Here is a 27,737-nt window from a genome sequence, read left to right as displayed (position 1 = left end):
ATGGTCTCAAAGAAGGATGTTCCTGCCAAGAAAGTGGCCAGTGAGAAGGTGAAGAAGGAGGATTTTGCCACAACTGGCAAGTCAGCCTCCACCTGATTCAGAAAACATGGTGTACCTACTAAATCCTCCGACGGGCAGCGAAAGGCTGGAAGCAGCACTCTCACATCAACAGCACCACCCCAACTTAAGGCTAAGCCAAGCCCTCTCAACAATGCAGCCACTGCAGATATGGCGACTAGTAGTGAGTCTGACCTGGATTTGTCTCAGCCGCAAACTAGTACCCAATCCACGCAGGAAAGTGGACAGCAAGTGCCACAGCCAGCAGCAGTTCTTCCTGAAGTAGTAGGGACAGCACAGGGGTTGATCTTCCTGCTGAGCAAGATGTAGCTATTCACAATCTCCAGCAATAAAAAGAAAGGGTTCTCCATCATCTTCTCCTAACCCCCCTTCTCAGGGTCTGTTCCTGGACTGGACCTCAGTAGAGTGCAAGACCTGCCCGAGAGACAAGGGAAAAGGAAAGTTCCTGAAAGCCTTGGATTATGGAAATTGGTAGTAATGAGAACAAGCCAGTTATTGTCAGTATGAAGGGTGGCTCAGAAGACACTGAGATGACCCCTTCAATTGAACTTGCTCAAATGGATGTGGTTCCACCACCACTGCTGCTGGCTTCCATATTTATAAGACCCCCGTTGAGCCTGGCATCCACCACTACCACAGTTGAAGTATGCACTACAGAGAGGCAAACAACACAATCACCTATCTCCAGTTCATCAGGCATTGGCAGTTGCACATTAAAAGTTTTCTCCTCCTCATGTTGGGACTTCTTTACAATTAGCTAGCAGGAGGATAACATTACAATATGCTACTTTTGACATGCCATTGTTCGCTGGGATAAACCAATTTTGCTCTACAGTACCGGAGGCCAAGCATCTAATTTGAGCAAACATCACACAATCCAGTGGGAGGAGCACCTTAAAAAGATGGGTGCTGGTGGTGAATAGAGAAGGGAAGCAGCTGTGTTCACAGTGACAGAGGATAGTGATCATGAGAAAGAAGAGGATGACGGCATTAAACAAAACAGCCCTGTCCCATGTCACCTCCATCAGCAACCTCCAAATGTCACAAAACACATGTGCAGATATCGCGGCCTCATACAGTGATTCCCCCAAGATGCCCATTGAGTCTACCACCTCCTGTTTATCTCAGGAAGTCTCCTGCGTCAATAACACCACAAAAGAAAAGAATCCAAACTGCTAACACTGGCATGTTTAGGCAGGAGGGGCCGTACGAATGCAACCACCCAGCGGCAGATTCGTACAACAGGGAGCTGGCTAAAATGGTAATGCTGGACCTCCTCACTTTTTCTTCTGTGGAAGGAGTGCGATTTTTATAATTTGTAGGGGCCGTCTGCCCAAAATAGAAGATTCCCAGTCGGACCTATTTTGCCAGAGTTGTTGTTTCAGCGCTCCATCATGATGTGCTGCAACTGGTTGACACAACTATGCAGCAGAGGGATATTTACACTATACAACTGATGACAGACATGTGAGACAGTTGTCAAGCAACTGATAACATGTGTATCACTGCACACTAGATTTCTTTTGTGGGGGGGTTAGGCAACAGCTATCTGCAGGTCTCAGAGCTGAGGAAGGTTCTAAGCGCATGCATGCAACATTAGCGATGTTCACCAAAGCCATCAACCAACAACTCACCTGGATACCTGGAACTCAACCAACTACACAACGGCTCACAATTTGGATTCTGGATCAACCACAGCACTGAGACCGCACTGATCACAAGCACTAACGACATTAGATCTCTCTTCAACTGCAGAGAAAATGTAGCCCTGATCTTCTTTGACCTCCCGCTGCATTTGACACCGTCTCACACATCACCCTCATCGACAGAACCCACACTGCTGGCATACACTTTAATGCCATCAAATGGATCACTTCCTTCTCAGGACACACACAGAAAATCCGACTGCCTCCCTACTCCTCCGCACCCAAGGACATTACCTGCAGCATACCCCAAGGATCATCTCTCAGCAACACCATATTCAACAATTGATGACCCCCTCGCTTACTTCATCAGATCCCACAGCCTCAACATAATCTCTTATGCCGACGATAGTCAGGTCATCCTCTCACTCACTGAGAACCCTACCTATGCCAAAATCAACTTCTGCGGCGTCATGACAGACGTTACCAAAGGGTTGGGAGAAAGCTGCCTTAAGCTCAACTCCGACAAAACAGTAGTACTGATATTCAGGAAAAATACCTTTGTATGGGACCACAGCTGGTGGCCAGCAGAACTTCGACCAATGCAGACAGATCACTCACGCAACCTCAGCATCACCCTCGACACCCAACTAGCAATAAAACAACAAGTCAACTCAGCCACCTCCTCGTGCTTCCACACGCTCTGCATGCTCTGCAGAATCTTCAGATGGACCCCTATCAACACCAGAAAGACCTCATCACCATCCCCCAAGACTACGGCAATGCTCTCTACGCAGGAATCTCCACCCAACTCCTCAAAAGACTCCAGACTATACAGAACACAGCATTCAGACCCATCCTTGACCTCCCCAAATGGACCCACATTACCCCCACTTCAGAGAAGTCCACTGGCTCCCCATCCAGAAAAGATGCCAGTTCAAGATCCTATCGGATAGATGGGGGTGGAACATCGGTTTTTGATGTCTTCCCTGTTCGCAGTAGCCCACTACGACCACCAACATTAAGAAAGCCCTTTGGGAAACCCTACAATAAGGTTTGAGAAGATTGAGAGAGGTAGCAGAAATTGCTTAATCTATTCAGGTAAGAAGAACTAGTTAATAACTTAAGGGCCGATTAGGATTGCGGTGAATTCGCATCCTCTGGGCCGGCGGAAGCCACTGCCAGCCCGGAGGATGCGGATTTACCACTGCGGTGATTGTAAAGACCCCCTGCCAGATTAGGATGACTGGGAGGTCATCGGCGGACGGGAAGATCGTCTGCCGCTTTTCTGCTGCGGTCGCCTTCCGACCGCGGCAGAAAAGCTCTAATATGGTGGCGGTGTCTATCAGACACCGCCAGCCATAATAGGATTTGCTTTGGGACATGCCTTTCCGCGGCGGCAATGCTGCCACGAAAAGGCATATGGTCTTTTCTTTGGGGCCCGTTGTGGGCCCCCAGGGTGAAGGGGGGTGGGTGGTGCACATGGGGGGTACCTATGGTACCCCCCTGCCTGTGCATGCACAAAGCGGCAGGCACCACGCGGTGCCTGCCGCTTTGTGCATGCAAAGGGAAAACATGCATATTTCTCCTCGCGGCGGGTGCTGCTTCAAGCAGCACCCTCGGCAATGTTAAGTATACGGGATGTGACCGCCAGGGTGGCGGTCACATCCTAATTCCGAGGGAGGGAACGCCGCTGCCCCTGTGGACGGTCCCTCCACCTCGGGGGTGGCGGATGGACGCAGGTCCGTCCGCCATCCTGATAGGCGCCTATGTACTGAAGTTGTTCTTGGAAAGGAGAGATAAATAAGATTGAGATTGTTGTGTAAGTTGTTGGCAGAACCAATTAGTGCTCAATAGTTACAGAGGGTAGGACAAGGGCAGAAACTAAACTAACTAGTATACAGTATCAATGGGTGGTTGGGTGCTGCAAAACCTCATCAAGCAATAAACTGAAACAGATGTTAACTAACCAGTTTTCTGTTCCCAGTGCCATTCTCGTGGTGGCGTATAATAACTGGACTGCAGGAAGAAGTAAGTAACCTAGTGAAGAATAAATGGTTGGCAAGTGACTTCAGGCAGGGAAAGTCTAGAAAAAATAGGCGATGTACAGCATAATGTATAACAATTTCAGAGGGCAGCTTCTCTTCCCGCTCTCATCACAAAACCACTGTGCTAAGCAGCACTAACTAACAATGCAAAGACGGACTGTGTTTAAGAAAAAAATAAATCCCATTTATTTTTTCCCATTCGAAACCCACCCTCTCCACCCACAAAAGGCCCATCCTCTCCTAAAGCATAAAAGTCCCTTTCACCCTTACTGCATCTTCCCTTCCAAAATCCCGCTCTCTCCACCCACAACATGCCCACACCCCTCCCCTAGCAAAATAAAATCACAAATGTCCCATCCACCCTTTTCCCAACTGTTTCCCCACACATTTCACCCACAACAGTCCACCGTCCATCGGTAAGCAAACCTCCAAATGTCCCATTCACCCTTCCCCAACTTCCCATCCCACCCTCTCCACCCACAATAGGCCTGCCCACCAAAAAAGAAGTTCAGTAAAGTAGGGATTTGATGGCACCCAGTTCACTTAAATGTCTGCCACCTCCCAGGCCAGGTTCTGTTGCCCGCTACTTAGCAGCACCATCTCATCCCTGAGCAGCACAAGCTCATGTATGGGGCCGTGGAGGAGTGTGTAGGATGATGAGGAGGAGAGGGGCTGGTGGTGTTCGAGGTGGCAGTGGACTTTGGCTGCAGGTGGTGGTGGTGCTGGCTTTGGATGTGAGCCTTGCTGGTGGCCCAGGGAACTTGAGACCCTTGTCTCCTCCCCTTCCTCCCCCAAGGCCACCAGCAGTGATATTCCACTGCCTCCAACTTCTGGTGCAATGGTCGGATGGCTATCTCCTGCTGGGATGGTAGTTGCTGGCCAGCTCTAGCATCAGGAGTAGCCAATCAAGAAAGTAAACACAAAAACACGAATTGTGATGCTCAGCTCAAACACTTGTTTACACTGTCCATAATGGCACATAAGAAGAACACTGCTAATCCCTTAGGGCTATTGAAATTGTATTCAGATGTGGTAAATAGTCACAGCCTGGACCAAGTTTTCATGCCCTTGCATCACATAATGCAATAGCATTGAGTGCAAGGAATTAAGCTAGAACACCAACATATTCAAAAAGTGATATCAGGTTAACGGTAGTACAGTGAGCGAGATATATTTTTATCACATATTATCCCATCCGCCAAACTCTAAATCTCCCTCTCCCTCAACTGCTGGGCCTCTTCTGTAGTGCCTGGCTGGCTGGCACTTGCTGTGGCGGCAGTGGTGGGTTGTGTGCCTAGAGAAAAATATAATGGACCCATTTTAGGTACCAGATTAGCCACCTAAGTATTCGCACAAGGTACAGCAACAATACCTCATAACAGTGAGGTTAGCTATATATTGTATCTTTTTTCTATCAAAAGTATCACTTTAGGAGGTTTGTCACTTTTTGTCTTGGTTGACAACATTTTAAAAACCAGGTAGTCTGTGAGTCAACAAAAAACATTTTTCTCCTAATGAGGGATACGTTTAGGGAATAAGGGCACACAAAGGATAAGGGAGAAAGGGAATGCAAGGGTTTATGGTATTAGTTGTGGTTTCTCATTTCTGCCATGCTGCAGTGTCATGGAAACTGCTAGTATAAGGCAACATTGGGGTCCATGACAACTCTATCTCTGCCCCTGTACTTTTGACTGTTTGATCAAGAAAGCTTTTTCAACCAACATATTTGGTGTATTGAGCCTCGCTGCGATCCTCTTACATTATCAAAAATCTATTCTCCTCTTAGTACTCCATAACAAGACATATGCAAGAGGAACAAGGGAAAGCTTACTGATTAAGGGAGCAGAAGAAAGCTACAGACAGGGGAAAGTCAGCTGTGGAAACAGGAAATGGAGAAAACACAGGGAGATATACCGATAATAAACATTAGAATGGGAGTTGAAAAAAAAGCAAATAGTAAGAATACACAAGGCCATATTTTACTAGTTGGAATAGAAAGAAATATTAAACATTACTTATTGGGGCCAGCAGAACCATCTGCCGTAGCACTGGTGGTGGTCATCCCACTTGCTGCAGCATTGGTGGTGGTGGCGGCAGGCCAAGGAGTCTTCTTGCTCTTTGGTGCTTATGGAAGAAAGAAAATAAAAAACTGTGACCGGTGGTACTGTCTACAATTTTTTTTTTAAAGGCACAGCATGGTCCTTTTTAAATCAGATAGCCCATTCCTAGTTTCCTAATCCTAACTAAAATTACATTTTGAACTATTCATGAATTCCAACAAATGATCTTTGCTTCTCCGCTCCATTTTGATGTCCTTTGCGTACTGCACATCTGGGAGATTGGAAGTATGAGCTACATAAAGCCACAGAAAGAAAAGAACGCTAACATCCCTTATGTATTATTATTGTAAGAGTGACTGACATGAGTTGGCATCCTTCAAATCAGCCCAAGCGTGCACCTGGCTAGATCACACTGGAACACAATCCTGGCTGTATCATTCACTTGACGTCCACCTTACTCCTCCTGGTCAGGCTGGCACCAAGCACTACTACTCTATCAAGAGTTTGTGTTGTCCTTGCATCCAAGGATTATTTGTGATGGGAGGTGTCCCTTCCTGTACAAAACAATCCAGGGTATTTTATGTGATATATCTTCAACACATAAAATTCATCAGGCTTCTTGGTGGCACTGCAAAAATCTCTAGCGTGGAAAATACTTTAGAAACAAATAGTACATTCTCCTGGGGTCCTGGTTTCAATGACTCAGAAGACTTATGTTTTTTCTAGTGTTTCTGTGGCACTGCAGCTCTTCCTAAAGCCCTTACCCCACAATAAAAAAACATTTTTTGATGTCCCTGCCCCTCCAACAAAATATATGTATGTAACTCTACCAGGGCATTATGGGGTACTCCATAAAGGACAGTGTATAATAAATGTTGCTGCTCATTTAATATTCACTTTTGGCTTTAAAAAAAACAAAATTCTGGATGTCCCAGTCCCACCCAGGACACCCACATCCCCCATGAACAAGCCGGCTCCCTGCTAACGGTCCTATTTCCTGGGGCCACCCACAAGCTGGCATTATATTTTCTGCCAGGTACCCCAGTGCCCCAGTGCCCATTCAGGGCACCTCAAGCCATTAATAATTTTTGGGGGTCACACGGGGAGACCCAAGACCCCTACCAGCATTGCCTTTTTGTTGTAAAGTGCCATGCCCCGGGTTCCCACATTGGGCACCCACCCTAAGCAGCTACCCTTCTCCCGGTCCTTGAGAGATTCCAGTTCAAGATGTTGACCCATGCATACAAAGCTCTGTACAACAAAGGACCAGCATACATCAACAAAAACATGACCTTCCATCAACCAACCAGACACCCACGATCCACCTCCATCTTCCTCGCAGACATACCACAGACCTGCTGAGAAAACAGCAGAGGAAGTTCTCACATTTGCTGGCCAGAACTAGGAACAACCTTTCCCTGCACCTCAGGAACACCTCATCGCTCCACCAATTCAGTAGAGGACTCAAGACCTGCTTGTTTGAGCGATCAGATAGCCACGCAGCAGCCAGCAACTCCAGTACCTTAAGACCCTCAAGGGTATTTGCCGATAAATGACTGATTGATTGCTTGATTGATTGAGCTGGTCCCATGGATGGGGTCCCCGGGGCCACTGTATCGCTCAGTATACAACATCTATTTGCCCATTCCCTATTATTCATGTAGCAAAAATGTGCAAAACCGATTCCTTCTGTTTTATGCGCCTGTGTGTTGATTTTTAGATCCTTAATGTCACAAGGATTTGTTTCAATGGAGTCACGTTTATAAAAATTACAAAAACAAGATTGGTGATCTATAAAAAAAAGAAATGACTTACATTTTGAAACCAGGAGGTTTGACAATGCACACATATCAACGATCACCCACAGTATAATTGGTGTGTATGTGTCATTGCATTTCAGATGCGGGTGAGATAAGCACAAAAACAATGTATGTTTGATTTCATGTTCTCTGTAGTTTCAGAGTGCGGTCCTATCGCTGGGTGCAGGCCGTGATCTTCGCCATTCATCAGATTAACCACAGCTCAGGGCTTTTGCCGAACACCACCCTGGGGTTCATGATCCATGATTCCTGTGGGATCATCGTCCGAGCCCTGGAGGGCACCGCCTGGCTGCTGACCGGAGAGGGGGAGCCGGTGGCAAACTACAGGTGCCACCACCAGACACAAATGGCTGCTGTGATTGGGGACGCATCCTCCCTTGCATCTATCCCCATGGCCAGAGTTCTGGGACTGCACAGATACCCACAGGTACCAATCACATGCAGGTGTACAATGCGTGCTATAAAGAGTGAATGTGCTACTTTAATAGGACCTTAAATAAGATAAACAAAGGTAATTGTAGAATCAAATAGAAGTAAAAAGCAAAAGCAGATTCACTGACCACATGCACGTATCAAGGTAAGGCTGATAGCTCAGTTTTTTTTAAGTTGAGACCCGTTGGATTTGTCAATGCTTATTCTAATTACTGCTTCAAAAATAGAATCATTCTCCAACTGAAGTATTTTGTACAACTTACCACATAATAAAATATATTGAAAGTGTGTTATAAATACACTCAGTTTTTTGTACCTGTATAAATCACAGTGGCCTGTGGTCGTGTAGCTAATGTGGCAATGAACTCCTCAGTGACTTTAAATATCCTTCCAGTCTACAGCTGGCAGTGACATATTATATTTATCCACCTAGTAATGCTATCGCAATTTAACAATTATATTATAATCCATCAGTGGTGGCATCACAAGTTAAATTTTAAATCTCAGACTTCCTGCATCTAAAATATACTTATCTAGAGACACTTACAGACAAGTGGCAGACAGTGCCTTGAGACAGCATTGGTTGTATTGTGTGCTATTTAAATTACCTAACTAATGATCTAACCAAATATGGCCATACTAAGAGCTTCATTTAGAGTGCCCTGGTGCAGGAAGTGTTAATTTCCTAAGCCTAGTTTTAACGATACTGGAAGCCCATTTAACTCCAATGGTTTGCAATTAACAGGGATTGCAGAATGATCCCTGAGCATCCCTTGTGCAATGAAGAACAACTACCAAAGGTACAGTTCATTCAGTGTCCCATTCTGGCATTTCCTTAATTCCCCTGCTGCTTTCAGCAGCCGAAGCCACCGAGGGAAACCTGACAGGTCCGTGATGTTTCTCCGGACCTTTAGGAGTTCCGAACACTTGTAATGACAGGCTAAGTAGAAATCTGCTCATGGGCTTTCTTCCGTTTCACTTCCCACTTCATCTGAGCAATCAAAGAGTGTTCAAGAGTCATGAATCTCCACTGAGATGTGCACAAAACATATATCAGCCAAGCCCCAGGAGTGGTGGCCATCTGCAGACGACAGTACTAAGAAGTGTAATGTGAGGCCTTGTTTGAACTTAATTTGTGACGTCGTTGCAGGTGGTGACCACTAGCCATAGTCTTTTGAGGACCAGGACTTATTTCATTCATATATTTTGACCTAGAGCATGAGGCAGACAAGGCAGAAGGAAGGTGTTATGCCATCCCCAATACAAGTGCATAGGACAATGTGAATGTAATTGCTTTATATCATTAGTACATATTCCTGCAAGTTAAAAAGCTTTCACAATTAGACCCCATATTACAATCTAATATAGTGCTAAATACCATAAATATCAGTCATTCACTTCATTTTCCTTCTGAGGAAATACAACCTTCCACTTATTCATCCAATTTAAGTACATACGCACTATCCCATTTTAAGAAAGCATCCAGCATCTTCCATTCTACTGCAATCCAGAGATGTTCAAACTAATATGACATATTTAAACAGTGACGCTTCACACAAATACATAAGACTAGCAGCCCGTCTCGACCTTGTCCGGGTATGAATTGCTGTCGGCCAGTAGTATATTGTTTCGTAGGATTTCGTTTTGATAGCATTTCTTATCTGTGACAGGCCTGTGAAACCCTCCGATTCACAGTGCACTGCTGATGCACTTAAGAGTGCGCGTTCAGTAGTGTGTGAACTCGAGTTTCCCTACTTTATTTTTCCTTGCAATATTATATAGTGCGGACTCAACAACATGGCATTAGCACAATATACATTACAGAAGAACACATTCAATTGTGGTAGGCACGGGGAGACAAAGCGGTTTGCCTGGAATCACAAGATGTTGAGCTGATGCCGAGATTCGAAGGTAGCTCCCCAGCTCTAAAGTTCGCAATTCTAGAACTTGTGGCCAGAGGTGTGTCTAAAACTGTATGTCGGTGCTGCCCATCAATGAGAGAGACCTGTGCATTTTTCAAATGGGTGGTGAAAAAATATGAGTATGTTGCTGGAGATGTGGGCCGCCGTGCCACCAATGTACTTACCGGGGGAGGGTAAACACCCATTATTCTGAAACTTTCTTCAGCATACCATCACTCCGCATACTTTCATTACGAAAGTACCATGACTCCGCAATGCCATTATAACGCATGGCATTACATTTTGTATGCTTTTACCACGCATACATTTACAACGAAATTCGTTGTAAATGCATGAATGGTAAAAGCATGTTTTTTTTAAATGTTTGGATAAGGTAAGTATGGGTATAGGGGTATACGTTTTGGGGTACCGAGGTATATGTTTTGGGGTGTTTGGGTATTTTTTTTTTTTTTTTATTGGATTTATATAGCGCTTATCACCCAGGGGTTTCTAGGCACTTGCCTTGGGAACCCGTCCTGGCTTTTCCCTGTGAGATAGCCCCCAAGGTGAAAGCCGGGCATCCCGCCGCGGGAGGCTGTTGTGGAGATTAAGCAAGCTTAATGCCCAGAGTTGCAGAGTGTGAACCCATGATTAGATCAGGCACCGAAGCGAGAATTATCGAGTCCATGGACATTTGAGCTCAAGACCCTGCCGCGTCAGGAATTGAACCCTGGTCCCGGGTCGACCTCTGTTTCAGGGTCTGCCTGCTCTAACCAGTGAGCCACACTTCTCTATTTTAAAGGTTAAGATATAGTTTTGGGTTATGGGATACAGGGGTAGTTTTAGGGTTTAGGGATAGGTATGGTTTTTGGGGTACAGGGGTATTTTTAGGGTTCAGGGCTAGGTTTGGGTTTTGGAGTATAGGGGTATTTTTAGGGTTCAGGGCTAGGTTTGGGTTTTGGAGTATAGGGGTATTTTTAGGGTTCAGGGGTAGGTTTGGGTTTGGGGTACAGGGGTATTTTAAGGGTTCAGGGCTAGGTTTGGGTTTTGGGGTACAGGGGTATTTTTAGGATTCAGGGCTAGGTTTGGGTTTTGGGGTACAGGGGTATTTTAGGGTTCAGGGGTAGGTTTGGATTTTGGGGTACAGGGTTATTTTTAGGCTTCAGGGCTAGGTTTGGGTTTTGGGGTACAGGGGTATTTTTAGGGTTCAGGGGTAGGTTTGGGTTTTGGGGTACAGGGGTATTTTTAGGATTCAGGGCTAGGTTTGGGTTTTGGGGTACAGGGGTATTTTAGGGTTCAGGGGTAGGTTTGGATTTTGGGGTACAGGGTTATTTTTAGGCTTCAGGGCTAGGTTTGGGTTTTGGGGTACAGGGGTATTTTTAGGGTTCAGGGGTAGGTTTGGGTTTTGGGGTACAGGGGTATTTTAAGGGTTCAGGCTAGGTTTGGGTTTTGGGGTATAGCGGTATTTTAGGGTTATGGGGTAGGTTTGGGTTTTGGGGTACAGTGGTATTTTTAGGGTTGAGTACTAGGCTTGGGTTTTTGGGGTACAGGGGTATTTTTAGGGTTCAGGAGTAGGTTTGGGTTTTGAGGTACAGGGGTATTTATAGGGTTCAGGGCTAGGTTTGGGTTTTGGGGTGCAGGGGTATTTTTAGGGTTTAGGGATAGGTTTGGGTTTTGGGGTACAGGGTATATTTATAGGGTTAAGATGGGTTAGTGTTTAAGGGTGTTGGGGTATTTTAAGGAGTAAGGGTGGGTTATGATTATGGGGTGCAAGGGTATTTAAAGGGAGCAGGGTGGGATTTTAGCACACGATATGAGACATGGCATGAAGGGCGGAACATACCACACGCCCCCAGCGTTTGTCACGCCCTCAGCACACCCCCACAGCACAACGCAGACACGCCCACAAGGGACTACTTTGCTGGCACATTTCTTTTACCTTTTAAATGTATATGGTGGGCGTCTGCATAGCCTATGTCCTTCTGCTGCAACTGCCCTTTCCAACGCTGTATTGGGTGTTGTGATTGGTGCTGTGGTTCCTGAGATTAGCCGCCTCAAAGGTTTGGGCTCTCTATTATATAAGTATGGATTATGCCCATTAATGGAACAACAGAAGGGCCTTGTTAACTGCAACAGTTAGGAACACTAGAAATTTCATTGAAATCACATCAGTAAAAACCGATTACATCAGCTTTTATCCTTTGTAGAACTTGTGAGGAAAGAAGATGAACAGTGGGCCAGAATGGGAGAAAGTGAATAAAAGAATGTCCTGGCTGTTATAAAGGAAAGGTTAAATTCTATTGAGGACTCGGAAGCAAGGACTAGACTATACTTTCTTCACTTTATTTTACCAGCAGCCATTTATGAATTCCCAAAATCCCATAACAAAATACATTTCCCATAAGTGCTTGGAAAATGGAAGAAAATGTCAACACTATAGTGTCCATTCAGGGTGCCAGCCCGCCAACAATTTCCCCCGGGACGTCCTATCCTCGTCTTTCTTCCTGCGAACACAGCAGGTGAATTTCCAACTCACTCCTGTTTACTTGATTCCGTTCCTGCAATGTAAACACAGGCTGTGTAACATCTAACCAAGTCAAGCGTCAACAACAACCTCAAAGCACAGTAGAGCACCATCAAAATCAGCAGATATTGCCAAACAGTAAATGAAAGCCATTAAAGAGCCCAGATGTTTTGCTTACATCTCTACGTAGATATACTGGGCCGGAATTCAAACAAGGGTGGGCTAATCGCTGCCTCGGAGTCAATAATAGAATTAAAACATTCCTCAACGGTAGGTAGGACATTTTTCATTCTATGTCAGGACCAGAGGCACAGATTAGGCTAGTTTAAAGCTTATCCGCTTTCAAGGATGACAGGCTTACCACCGGCCTAAAGTGGAATCTCTTAAATGTGGATTCCGAAGAACAGTCCATGGCATTGAGAATATCTTCCAGCCACATCCCTAGACATAATGCTTTAGAGGCCATCGCCCCCTTACTGAGTGGGCTCCGAAATGGGATGTATCTATCCCTGTCTCCTGCTTGACCCAGCAGACACATCTGGCTTTAGTCCGGGATTAAACCTCCATGTGTGGCTTTGTGAGAGCAATAAATAACTCTCTGACACCCTGGGGGTGTAGTTCTTCAGTCATAACTTCATAAACTTTGAGCACACATACCAAACACAGCTTAGGAATATCCAGGAAAGCTGGACGACACTGATCTAGAATTACACTTTGCCATTCTTGAAATATGAAAAGTAAGAACCTCAGGAGTAAATACTCTACCTGTCAGGTCCAGTGCTCTCACATACACTGTGTGCATGAAATCAAGCATAAGACAGTTACCAATTTGGCTGACAACTGTTTCCGAGACAGATACCTATTTCGAACACCATGACTTAAATAGGTTGAGGACCCCAAAGGATGGAGTGTCTGGGCTCAAGTGGAGCAGACACCCTAATACCCCACAAGAGCTTGCATACCAGCAGATGTTCTCCCACTGGGTGACCATCTACCGGAACATGTCCAGACGAAATGGCCAAACTGAATGTGTTAAAAGACCTATAAGCTAAGCCTTCTGTCAACAACAAGGCCAAAACTTTCAATATATGGACATCTCGGCCTCAATTGGATCTACCTGTCGTTGATGGCAGCAACCCCCCATCTTGACCAGGTGGAACAGTATCTCTTATTGGTGCTTTTGGCCCAAGATTTGGCAAGCGGCGAGTTAGCTTCTGGAGAAAGTCCAGGCTCTCTACAATGCTCCCTGTAATCCACCACGCCATAAGATGGAGGGACCCCATGACTAGCAGGTGAAGAGGATTCCTGTGGGGATCCAGATGGAGATCCTGAAAAAGGGGTAGATGTATTGGAAAATCCCAAGAAAGTTTCATCAAAACTGGAAACCAAGCTTCAGATCTACAAACTGGGGTAATCACTACCAGATCCGCCTACTGCCTCCGCATCTGAGTAGCGAGCCTCATAATCATCGCAAGGGGGGAAATAAGTAACCCTTCTTTATGCTCCAGTCCTGGAGAAACACATGAACATTCCAGGTCCGGATGCCAACTGCAGTATCTCTCCAGTTGGTTATCCAGCACCGTGAGGCAAAGAGGTATATCAAGAATGGGCCCCAACGGGCCTGAAGCTCCTGAAAAACCATCTGGTGTTATCTCCACAGACTGGCATCTTGCCAGTGGCGAGAGTGCCAATCTGCTACCTGATTGGAGGTACCCAGAAGGTGTTCCGCCAATAGAGATCTGATTGTCCAAACAGAATGCCCAGAGATCTTGGGCTAGACCAGACAAGGCCTTCAAACGTGTCCGCCTAAGTGATTGACATAGGGAATAGCTGCCACATTGTCTATTATGAGAAGAACACAGCACTGAACCTTGTCCTTGGTCCAGCATTTCACTGCAAAGGACCCTGCCATCAACTCCAGGCAGTTGATATGAAGGGTTCATTTGTCCGGGGACAATTTTCCTCCTGTGGATAACATCTCCACATTGAGCACCACAGCTTGCGCTGCTGGCAATGGAATCGATTACCATATATGGCTGAGACCCAAAAATGACATGGCTGTTCCACACCTCCATATGAGTGATCCACCACTGCAGCTCAGTCTTTGCTTCCCCTCACAGGGGAATGACCTTGGAGTATGATAGACCCATGCGCAGATGCAAGGTGCTGCAATGCTCAATAGTGCAGAGGGCCTGGAAAGATGGCTTGCACTGAAGAGGAGAGAAGGCCTACCTCTCTGGCCAGATGGTGACGAGAGATCGGGGTCCTGGCTAAGGTTCGCTTGAGTTCGTGTCTGATCTTGGAGAGCTTACGAGAGGTAAGTATTAAGGAAACTTCGAATGAGTCCACCATGAACTCCAGAAACTGGACCTTCTGAGATGGAATGTGCATAGATTTCAACTCGTTGATCACAAAACCTAGAGACTTCAGGACACCAATTGTCATTTGCAGGTGAGATCTCAGTCTATGAGGCCCTGTTTCATAAGGAGACTGTCATCCAAAAGACGATTAGCCTGACTCCCACCAATCACAGGTGCTGCACCACAGTTCCATCACCTTAGTGAAACACCATGGAGTGGAGGATAGCTCAAGAGGGAGGGAGGTAAATTAGAATATCTGAGAGCTCCATTGAAATTGTAGAAACCGCCTGTGAGGGGGAAATATCAGGATTGTGAGATAAGCATCCCTGAGGTCCAGGCGGTTCATCCAAACTCTGTAGAAGATCACTAAGGAGATGAATTCTCTCCTTTTTGAACTCTTTGAGGTTTATGACAGGTTGATGGCCCCATCCCACTTTTCCACCAGGAAAATGTTGCTAAGGGATCCCCAGGGATGAAGGGAGGATGACACTATCACCCTCTTTGCTAAGAGATATGAAATCTCCCCATCTATAAGCTCCATCTGCCCCTTGATGCGGGAGGTTTGATTGGGGCAGTCAAAGAACTCTATGTGGAAACCTGCTATTGTCTGCAGGACCCAAACCTCCATGGTCAGGGCTGCCCAGTTGTGTGAGAAGAGTTGCAGCCTGCCCCCAATGCTGATGCCCACTGAGTTCTAAACACTCACCTTGTTGAATGCTGCAGGGGCCATTGCCCCTCCCTCTACCACTTCACCGCCTCAGGTATGATCTTGTGGGTTAGAAGCTCCCAAACTTTGTTGGGTCCTGCCACTGTCCTCTGAGGGATTCTGGGCCCCTATAGGGAGCCTGTTGGTAAGCACGTCTGGCCGAGCGCCAACTGCCATGACCGGCTCCGACAAAAACCCAAGATTTAAAGATAGGTTTGATGGAAGTCTGAGCCTTGTCCAGGGAGTTGAAAGAATTCACAAATGTTCTTAACTCTTACAAGAAAGGATCCCTGAAGAGGTTACCCTTCGTGATGGGCCCAGCCTCTGAGGTGGCAAGCTCGGCCAGCTTTGGATAGATCTTTATTAAGAGGGAATAACGCATCTGCATGGAAATTGTGGAATTTGCATTCCCCAGGAAGATGATCGCCCTCATGGCCCAACTGGATAATGCCTTGGGGGAGATAAGAGCCCAAGAAGCTTTGGCGTCTTCAGCCATATCTAGAATGTTTGCTAAAGGGCAAACAACATCTAAAAGCTTATCTTGGCAGGTGCACCAAGAGCGGTCAATTCCCTTCTATAGATTGCTTACAATTTTAGCCAAGAATTTGGCCATCTTAGCGTTTATCTCTGGCATGAGTGATACTTTACCCTCCAATGCCGGCCTAGGGCATTCTGCTCTGAGGCAGCTCTTCACCTCTGTGTCCGGCAGTCTCTGCAGCCTAGCGGCAATGTAGAACACTACCTTAGGGGCAGGGTTACATCCTGCTGACCAGGGATTAAGCAGAGCGTCTGGATTCAGCATACCAATTAAAGAATTATTAAAACAGTACAAAACGTGAAACCACTGAAAGCGTCATAACATACCAGAATATACAGTTTATCCACATATAATACACCAAATATAGCGCAACATGAGGGACATCAGAAAAACACTTGTCTTAAGCAGCTGGAGCAGCGAAGGAAGAGGAGGATAGAAAGTCCTTGGGGGAAGTGCTGGAGGGCTCACACCCTGATTGGACATGTAATGATGAACTTTTCTTCCATATCCTGAGGACTTATGGGAAATGTAGTTTGTTATGTTTTTTGGGGGAATTTCTAAATGGCTTCTGGTAAAATAAAGTGAAGAAAGGATAGCCTAATCTGAGCCCCCGGTCCTGACATAGAATTCAGGAGTGAATGACAGAACATCATAAGAACAGCATCCATTTCATCCAAGATGTTGTTTTCATATACATGTAACATAGCTAATTTGCATTAATAAACACTCGTCTATATATCATATTAAACTTGTTTCAACTGTGATGATGTTAGCTCATCATTTGCATATTGGATTCAGCATAAAAATCATTATTCATTATTATAATTTTTCCCAAAAATATAAACCCAGAAAAAAACGACATCTGTTTCCTTGCATTCGTGAATACATCAAATTATGACATTCTTGTTCAGGAGTATGATGCTCATTAAAAGTAAATAAAAGTTGATACTTGTATAGCGCACTACTCACCCACAAGGGTCTCAAGGTGCTTGTACGAATACCGCTGTGGAACCCATCCTTGCTTTCCCTGTGAGGCGTCTACTCCTGGGCACCCCCAAGGTGGAGGCCAGGCATCCTTAGCGTTGGGGGCCGTTGTGGAGATTAAGCAAGCTATTGCCCAGAGTTGCAGAGTGGGACTCCATGATTGGAATAGGCAACAAGGCGAGAATTATCAGGTCCGTGAAATTTTGAGGCCAAGGCGGGGAATTGAACCCTGGTCCCAGGCTAGAACTCTGCATCAGGGTCTGCCGCTCTAATCATTGAGCCACACTTCTCCAAGTGATGTATTGACTGTATCATGGCGTCTTGAACAATACATTTACTACTGAATAGAGTGTTTCTGTGTTTGACTTTGCTTTCGTATGCTTATTAGTTTGAGGATAATTGCAGATGTGTGTCCCATGTATATTTAGCTGAGGCTTTTTCTTTACTCCATTCTCAAATACCTTTAGCTATAGCAGAACTTAATTGTCTAGTTCTTGGCAAATAACATGGGGGACCCATCCTTTAAACTACATTCCACGTTGGTTTGTTTGGCTAATGCAACTCCAGGAATCATCATGCAGTGCTGATGTGACAGCCTACATTTTCTTAGTGAGGAAGACCAAGCTTTTATCAGTGGTGTATCACCAAACAATGCCGCCTTTCAAATTCATGCTATGCTGGCTCATCTCAGTTATGTAAAAGCCTCAGGGTGAGTGGGGTGCCTCTTGTGTGCCTTGGCTGTTATTATCTCATGAAGCTGGGATGTTATAGGTCTGTGAGAAAGATATCATCAATGATGTCTTGAATTATGTGGGCAGCTAGCCCAGACAGCATTTGGATTTCAATAAGCAAAATCCTTTCAAGTGACCTTTGTGTGAAGAGCTGCACTGGGCGTCTGTTTTTTGCTTTTCAGGTGTCTAACGTTAATACATATAACTCAGAATTTTTCCAAATAAATGTATGATATGCAGACTGGACATGTTGGAAGCAGTGAACAGGGATTGCTTCTCAGTGTGGTCTTGAGATGGAGCCTGGCTCAGGCTTTAGCTCTCTGGGCATTGCACACAATGGCTATACAGGGGACCCCTGGCCATATTACATATAGGGCCCACGTCCAACTCTGCACTGAAGAACACCCTGAACTGGGAGTGCAGGGTGCAGACCAGACAATTTGCACCATTACAGTGAATTCTCTGTTCAGAGTGGAGGTGCAAACTCATGCCTGCACTCTAATAGCTGCTAGTGAAAGGTTAATATCTTGTAGAAGGCTCTGGTCTGACATTCATTTCCAGACGGAGAACAGACCTTTATTTAAATGAGGTCAGGGATCCTCCACCCAGCGGATGCTGTGTGCTGCTGCCCCACCCTGCAGGAGGATGCCTGGGGTGTGGGCTCTTCTAATCCCTGCAAGGCCCTCTGTGAAGAAACCTTCAGGTGGCTTACTAACTGTTCGCCACATCTATGTGCTTCACTATTGCATTTTCTAACTACTCATTTGCCTCTGCTCCCACATCTCTAATATGGTGCAGATACAAAGGCAAAGTGGTCCCTTGTCCCTTGTGTGCCTGGAGACATGCCCCCAGGTGAATAAGAGAACAATCCCTATGATTGTGCTTGCACAATATGTGTGCTGGCATGATCCATAATATAAACTCCTTCTATAATACAGCCTGCAGGTGGCAGTAGACACAGGGATACCTGTGCTACCATCTTACTGTGGCTATCACATTCATCTGTGAGGTCTGTACCCAAACATGACAACCTTCCATTGGCCACCAACGGCCACCTACATAAAGGTCACTTTACTTCAGTGTGAACTTGAGGCAGCTGTGGCTCCGAACTGACTATGATCTCTCAAGGGATGCCTTTCTTTTACTGGTCTGAGCTTAGCCCACCTGGCATTGCACTAACAGAGGATGACTTCTTCATTGTTAATCATAGTAATACAAACAATTGTATACCTATTTGCTTTGAAGAAGAGTTAATAGCAGTTGTCAAATAAAGGCTTTATTCAAGTATGGGAAGAGTAACCCCCAGCAGCCGTTCCTCCTCCAGCAAAGCCACTACTGCCCCTAGATTCCACAATCCAGAATCCAGTGACAGAGCTAGCAGTTGTTAATGTCCGGTTACCAGAGTAATAGAGCCAAACAATACACATTAACAAGTTAATAGGGCATAACATATATCCTCTTTCTGTCAATAACAGCAAGCAAAAAAAAAACATTTTATTTCACTACAGAAATACATACATTAATTGCATATGTAATCTTGAAACTTTTTAGGTGGTACCCTTGAACGAGTACTGAGATTTCTTCTGGAGATACACAATTGGTCATCTACCTCAGGATTGAATTTTAAGCATGCTTGGAATTCCACCATCTTCCATCAGAAAGTTTAATAGAATCGCCTTTAACCTCGGAAACCTTTTTAATTTCAGACAACTTAGAATGACCTTTCCCAGAGGAATTTCCTATGTGTACTCTCACATACATCCCTTCTTTAAACACTCTTGGTTTTTTAACCAACTTGTCGTTTTGTCTCTGCTCATATGCTAGTTGGTAATTGGTTTATTGACCGGTAAATGAGATAGACAATGAGCGTTTACATTTTTTGGTTCCTAGGACGTACTTTGAGACAAAATTGTATTCCTGTAACCGATAAATCCACTTGGCTAAGCGTGGTAAGGCTCTTCCTGCACTGGCTGTAGAAAATATATAAATGAGGGTTTGTGGTCAGTATGAAGTTCAAAATTGGTGCCCCGGACAAAAGTACGAAAATGCTGTACTCTCCACCAGCACGCTAAAGCCTCTTTTTCGATTGTGGAATACGTGCCCTCAGCACCCTTGAGTGTGCATGATGTGAAGGTTACCACTCTTTCTTTCCCTTCATGTGATTACATTGAGACTGCACCCAAACCATACCCACTGGCATCTGGTACTATAATGCTTTTATCATGGGGATTAAAAGTTTTTTTTTAAGGCGGTGGCTTTTGCAACAGCTACCTTGACATTGTCAAAAGCCTTTGACACTCATCAGTTCACACATACATTGCATTCTTTTTCATTAGTCCACGTAAAGGAAAAACACTGTCTGAAAAATTACAGATGAACCTCGAACAATACTCTGCCTGGCCAAGAAATTAGCTTAACTGGTCCTTATCTTGAGGAATGGGAGCTTTCTCTAAATCCTCCACCAGTTTGAGTTTAGGTTTGATACTATCTTGGGATAGAGTATGACCCAAATAATCTACTTGAGATTTACAGAATTTGCATTTTTGTAAACTTCAAGTTAAACCAGCTTCTTCCAATCTGCTAAATACAATTCTCAAAATCTTATCATGTTGAAGATTGTCCTTAGCTCACACTAAAACATTGTCTTGAAAGACTAGCACATTAGAGACATCCTTCAAAACTCCTTGCATCCCCCTTTGGAAAAATGCTGAAGCAGATGCCAGTCCAAAGGGCATACGCATGAATTGGAATGCACCTTCAGGAGTTATGAAAGATGTTATATGTTTGGATTCAGGTTGTAATAAAACCTCATCATTAATACATTGCAGTTCAGTCATCAACACATGTAAAGTATGGTCGGGATACCATACGATATTTAAAGTTTTTTCTAACCAACCCAACAATGACGTACCTTTTTCTACAACATATTTCAACCGTGGCCTCTCTATTGTGAAACATAATTTTTGTAATGAAATAGCCAAGTACATTTTCGGCTACAGTATCCTACAGGATTTACATCAGCCATTTCTAATTCTTTAGAACCCAAATCTAACCACACCTGTTTATCAATTAAGGTGATAGGTGAACATGAGTCGGCCCACATGGCAAATTTTTTGTTGTCTATACAAATAATGCATTTGGGTGGACAGTATATGTTGCTTAGTTTCTCATTAGTGGCATCTATTTCATTGACCACTAAAACTTCTATGTCACCTTCACTTCCTGAATTCACTACTGAGGTATCACTTATGACATTCACTATTTGTTTAGTACGAGAAGTGTCACTTGCCTTACAAACTCTAGAAAAGTGACCTATTTTTTTACACTTGTAACATCTGCTCTTAAGTCCAGGACAATAAGTAGCATCAGCGGTGTGCCTATTGCTCCCACATCTGTAACATAACCTCTTGAAATTAGAATTTGTTTCTTAACACTGTTGTTTTTGTTATCCTCTTGAAGCCCAGCTTTCTTGTTGCTACTTACATCCCATATCTTAGGTGTATTGGCTTCAATATTAGACTCTGTTTTTGATAATTCTTTCACATATTGGAATGTATTCTCAATGCGTTTGACAATTTCTAAAGTCTTCTCTAATGTGGGATCCTTTAAGTCCAGTAACTTTTCTTGGATTTTTTAATTGTTAGTAGCATTAATCAATTGATCTCTGATTATCTCATCTCTAAGATCTCTAAATTTACATGTTATAAATAATCTTCTTAATGCTGCTACATACTGCTCAATCTTTTCCACTTGTAATTGTTTGCGGGGAAAAATTGTCTTTCTACTACTATGTTTAGTTTCTTTCTATAGTTCTCCGTTAACGCTGTAATGACTAATTCATAAATATCTTCACCCTCTTCCATTGCCTCTTCTCCAGTACTCCTAACTCTAATAATAGGTTTGGGAAGAGTTTTCAATACCTTCCTCCCTTCTACTCTTAGGCTTAGTTTCAAAATTGCTAATTTTCTACTTTCCCCACCAAAATCTTCCAGATACGTCTTGATGGCTTCTAGCCAGTCTTCCCAATCCATACACGTAGGACCAGGTTCTTCCAAAAATACAGGAGGTGGAGGAATAGACTGAGTTGTCATGGTGAAGCACTTACTTTCAAAAGATTTGAATGAGGCAATCACAACGAGGTGTACAAACAATATGTCTATCACTGAAGCTGATCTCCAGAAACCGGTCCTCGGAAGCTTGTTTCCGGTCCAGGGAAGACATGGCTTGGCAGTTAGGGCTGTACTGTTCCCATGAGGCACAGGGTCAGACTGATTTGCATATAGCCATGTCTGAACTGGGGTGGCAGAGTGAGCTAAAGAACGGTGATGGATTAAACCTAGACCTTTTGACTGGGTGTGAGTGTTTGATTGATTCAGATGCTCCGTCCATCACCACCCCCTTTTGTACCGATCTCCAGAAATGGACGTTCTTCTAAAACAATGTATTGTTGTAAACAGTATAGTGAGAAAGTTCACTTCATAGAGTAAAGGACATCCAAACAATAAATAATGTGCATATCAAAAGTGAGAATATGAAAACTCCGGAATTAAAAACGGTCAAAATTGTCGTTAATAACGAAGATAAAGTCTCAGCCATTGACACAATGCCACAACTCTTAAATCACACAGCAGCCGGTAAACTAATGTGTCACCAATGACGAAAACTGCAGATGTGGCGAAATTCCAAATATCGATGCCGATGCTGAAGAATGAATTTGCTTCCTTTGAAAAAACGATGGATTTAGGCCCAGATCCTTGTACTGGGGTGAATGTATGACATTGTTCTACATTCTGTCCATCAACTGTGTTTTTTGCAATTTTCACCCCGAGTGTGCTGGGTGTACTCAGACGTGAGTCCCAGGCTCTTCACACCACTGGAGTCAAGCTATCCAGGCTGATGAAGGCTGATAGCCAGAAACCGGTCCTTGGATGCTTTATTCCGGTCTGGGAAAGACATGGCTTGGTAGTTCGGACTGGACTGTTCCCATGAGGCACAGGGTCAGAGCTGATTTGCATATAGCCAGTGTCTAACCCAGGGTGGTGTGGAGTGCAAAAAAACGATGGATTTAGGCCCAGATCCTTGTACTGGGGTGAATGTATGACATTGTTCTACATTCTGTCCATCAACTGTGTTTTTTGCAATTTTCACCCTGAGTGTGCTGGGTATACTCAGACGTGAGTCCCAGGCTCTTCACACCACTGGAGTCAAGCTATCCAGGCTGATGAAGGCTGATAGCCAGAAACCGGTCCTTGGATGCTTGATTCCGGTCTGGGAAAGACATGGCTTGGTAGTTCGGACTGGACTGTTCCCATGAGGCACAGGGTCAGAGCTGATTTGCATATAGCCAGTGTCTAACCCAGGGTGGTGTGGAGTGCAAAAAAACGATGGATTTAGGCCCAGATCCTTGTACTGAGGTGAATGTATGACATTGTTCTACATTCTGTCCATCAACTGTGTTTTTTGCAATTTTCACCCCGAGTGTGCTGGGTATACTCAGACGTGAGTCCCAGGCTCTTCACACCACTGGAGTCAAGCTATCCAGGCTGATGAAGGCTGATAGACAGAAACTGGTCCTTGGATGCTTGATTCCGGTCTGGGAAAGACATGGCTTGGTAGTTCGGACTGGACTGTTCCCATGAGGCACAGGGTCAGAGCTTATTTGCATATAGCCAGTGTCTAACCCAGGGTGGTGTGGAGTCCAAAAAACGATGGATTTAGGCCCAGATCCTTGTACTGGGGTGAATGTATGACATTGTTCTACATTCTGTCCATCAACTGTGTTTTTTGCAATTTTCACCCCGAGTGTGCTGGGTATACTCAGACGTGAGTCCCAGGCTCTTCACACCACTGGAGTCAAGCTATCCAGGCTGATGAAGGCTGATAGCCAGAAACCGGTCCTTGGATGCTTGATTCCGGTCTGGGAAAGACATGGCTTGGTAGTTCGGACTGGACTGTTCCCATGAGGAACAGGGTCAGAGCTGATTTGCATATAGCCAGTGTCTAACCCAGGGTGGTGTGGAGTGCAAAAAAACGATGGATTTAGGCCCAGATCCTTGTACTGGGGTGAATGTATGACATTGTTCTACATTCTGTCCATCAACTGTGTTTTTTGCAATTTTCACCCCGAGTGTGCTGGGTATACTCAGACGTGAGTCCCAGGCTCTTCACACCACTGGAGTCAAGCTATCCAGGCTGATGAAGGCTGATAGCCAGAAACCGGTCCTTGGATGCTTGATTCCGGTCTGGGAAAGACATGGCTTGGTAGTTTGGACTGGACTGTTCCCATGAGGCACAGGGTCAGAGCTGATTTGCATATATATGGACACTTGTTACCACTTTAACCATTGGTTAAGATGGGACACTCCGATATATTTCTTCTCACATGGGCACTGGATCATATAGACCACATGGGTCGAATTACAATTCGTGTGTTGTTTTTGTGTCCAGGTGAGGGAATCTGTGAGTTGTAGTGACCTCCCATTATACCGCAACCAATTTTAATAGCAATACTTCACCTTTTTAATAAAACTTTCATTGGTGTAGTATATGCTTCTTATCTTTCTCTCTGGGTGCCTTACCTTCCCCTTCCCTTATCTCTGGACACTACCACTAGCGCCAGAGGTTGCCTCGGGTTGAGGCTTGGCATATAGCACGTTATTGGAACACTCGATGATGAATGCCATAACGCGTGTGAGGGGCGGAAGAAAGACATACACCGCACGAGTAACACCGCGTTTATGAGAGTGTCCCATCTTAACCAATGGTTAAAGTGGTAACAAGTGTCCATTCTTCTTTTGATTACAATACCATTGCTACTGGGGTAATGAATGGACTGTCTACCCTACTCCCCAATCTTTGATTAATTGCCTGATTTGCATATAGCCAGTGTCTAACCCAGGGTGGTGTGGAGTGCAACAAAACGATGGATTTAGGCCCAGATCCTTGTACTGGGGTGAATGTATGACATTGTTCTACATTCTGTCCATCAACTGTGTTTTTTGCAATTTTCCTTTGAAATGGCAGCACGCACAGCGTGACCTCAACCAACGAGGTTCAAGTAAGTACGTAAACAGTGTAAACAGGAACACAGGAATACTTTATCCTTTCAAAATGGCGGCACGTTGCACATTGTACGTGATACTACAAACGTAATCATGCAGGAACAAAGCCAGGATCACAGTTCTGAGGCACACATCAAGGATGACGATGACAACAGATGGCTCACTCAGTAATCCCACTTGCGCATGGTTGTGATGATTCGAATGGCGCAGGTGCACGCAGAGGCTTCACACGCAACCGCCAAGCAACCAAAATGTACGTTTTTTAGCTACTTATATACCCTCCTAGAAAGGATGCAGTTCCGAAATTTCTGTCAGGGGTTTTCAAAGCTTACCAAGTGGCAATCATATGAACTGAGTCTGTTTAGCCCCGATCAGGTAAGTTGAAGAAAAGTTGAAACTGCTGAAAAAATGTCTTCGTCCTCTTCTTCTTCATAGGGTGTATCCCATCCTCATCGCCAATTTTAAGAAGAGTCAATAGCAGTTGTCTTCAAATAAAGGCTTTATTCAAGTATAGGAAGAATAACCCCCAGCAGCCGTTCCTCGTCCAGCAAAGCCACTACTGCCCCTAGATTCCACAATCCAGAATCCAGTGACAGAGGTAGTAGTTGCTAAGGTCTGATTACCAGAGTAATAGAACCAAACAATACACATTAACAAGTTAATAGGACATAACATTTGCCTAATTCTTCATGGAAAAATAGCTTTGTTAGCACCTGCTTTATATTATATTGCATATATGAACATATCTTTCATTCAAGGTTCTGAATGAAAGTGTTTATTTTTGAAGGAACAGCATTCTTATATCTCTGCCTTCACTGCCTAATGTGACCACAAACACATTTCTGTAATGGATTACATTTCCCAAAATGGATGGAGTCTGGAAAATACCTAAATCTATGATAAATGTATTGCAGGCAAGTACAGGCAGCATCATCATCATCCAATTCTGTAATCATCCCTGATATTTTAGAGATTCGTTGCAGCTGCTATTTAAATGCATGAATTATTTGAAGGTCAAATACACTGATATAAGATTTTCTGGAAGTAGCAGTTGATATCTAATCAGCAGTAGCTCCTACCCATTGAGCACTCATCTTACTACTTTACTATTTTGTTTTTTTAAGATCAGTTATGGAGCCACCGTACCACTGTTGAAAGACAAACACAATTTCCCATCCTTCATTCGTACAGTGTCTAATGATGAAGTCCAGTCGAGGGTCATAGCCTTGCTGATGGCTCGCTACAAATGGAACTGGGTGGGAATCCTGGCAGAGGAGAATGACTACGGCCTACAGGGCAGCCAGATCCTGAAAGAAGAGTTTGAGAGAGCGGGCATCTGCATTGCGTTCTATGACACTCTACCTACCGTGTATTCCAGCCGGAAAAGTGAAAGCATCAGGAACACCATCCAAACCACCACGGCCAATGTGATTATCATATTTTCTACTGATGATAGCCTCTTTCCATTTATGGAGGATTTTTCTAAACAAAATATTACTAGGAAGATTTGGATTGCTAGTGACGGGTGGTCTGTTTCTCCCATATTTGGCCGACAAGACTTATGGCGAACCATTGAAGGTACCATTGGTTTAGTACCTTCAAGAGGAGATATGCCTGGCTTCAAAGAACATGTGTATGGCATGCACCCTGACACTGCAGCAAGTGATGTCTTCATCCATGAGTTCTGGGAGGATATATTTGTGTGCAGGTGGCCAGAAGTAAATCATACAACTGATAAGTCAAGCAAGGGAGCCATTGCTTGCACAGGATCAGAAGACCTCAAGAATGCAAATAACTCTTTCTTTGATTTTCTAAATCTTAGAACTAGATATGCCACCTACAATGCAGTGTTTGCTATTGCTCATGCCCTACAGAACCTGGACACTTGTCAGAATGGAAAAGGACCTTTTGTCAATGGAACATGTGCCAGTCTTACTAAGTTTGAGCCATGGCAGGTAAAAGTCTATAGAATCAAGCTGAATAATGTAAGCCTCACAATAAAAGTTCACAAACACAAACCATGTTGTAAGCCTACGATATCTCTATAATATTGCACAAAATGAATTTACTGTATTAGAAACACTGGCAATATTCTAGGACACAGTTATTCTAATGCTTACGTATATGTATGCGATTATTGCTGGTGTCATAGTGCACATGCTACAATTATGCAATTTTGCCAATTATAGTATGAATTTGTTGATATTGCTTTTCTTTTTTAAAATAATACATAATTATCAATTTAAACTCCCAAATGACATGCTCTAACAGGCAATCTATGACCTTGAAATTAACAATTCACTGGCATAATTCCTGGTCCAATCAGGTAGTAGAACCTCCTGACGTGATGCTGTATGATTGACCACGGCCTATTTGTAGCTAAAGAGAAGGTAAGAGCTTGCACTGATGAACAGCCTCTTCGTAGGTCCCATTGATTTGTCCCGGTTGAGGAGTTACTTGGAACTGACTCTGAAACCATAACCATGCTGATACAGATTATGACTGTGCAGAAGAGTATGATTCAGAGGCCAACAATCTGCTCCTTCCTTTTAACTCCAATACTGACTGTTATTTTAACCTGCAAACTGCTAGTGCTATGGATACCTTACCAGAAGGGGATATCTCATACCTGTCTAGGTCTGCCACAGAGGAAGTGTCCTCAATTACCACACTGGAGAGCAAGGCTACAGAAGCTCTAGAGCTCACCTTTCCCTATGAGGAGAAAATATTCTGACAGTAATTTTGCATCCTGCCACATCAGTTGTTGAGTCCTTGCTTCCTAAACAATCTACGTTTGTATTCGTCTTGGCTGCTTGGGTGAAGCATTTCTTGGGAACACGCAGTCCACAGA

The 27,737-nt window shown here is 44.4% G+C and overlaps 1 protein-coding gene across 1 annotated transcript; it reads left to right on the top strand.

Annotated features, from left to right (window-relative positions):
• On the top strand, positions 1-27,620 carry LOC147724693 (vomeronasal type-2 receptor 1-like). Its single transcript, XM_086918088.1, has 4 exons — positions 1-80; positions 7,785-8,076; positions 26,011-26,911; positions 27,382-27,620. Exons 1-4 carry the CDS (start codon positions 1-3, stop codon positions 27,618-27,620), a joined length of 1,512 nt encoding a protein of 503 aa, XP_086774214.1.
• The last annotated feature ends 117 nt before the right edge of the window (positions 27,621-27,737 follow it).

Source organism: Lissotriton vulgaris, chromosome 4_1, assembly GCF_964263255.1.
Source record: "Lissotriton vulgaris chromosome 4_1, aLisVul1.2, whole genome shotgun sequence".
NCBI classification, from domain to species: domain Eukaryota; kingdom Metazoa; phylum Chordata; class Amphibia; order Caudata; family Salamandridae; genus Lissotriton; species Lissotriton vulgaris.
The sequence above is the reverse complement of the archived record's forward strand: the minus strand, read 5'-3'. Positions and strand labels throughout refer to the sequence as shown.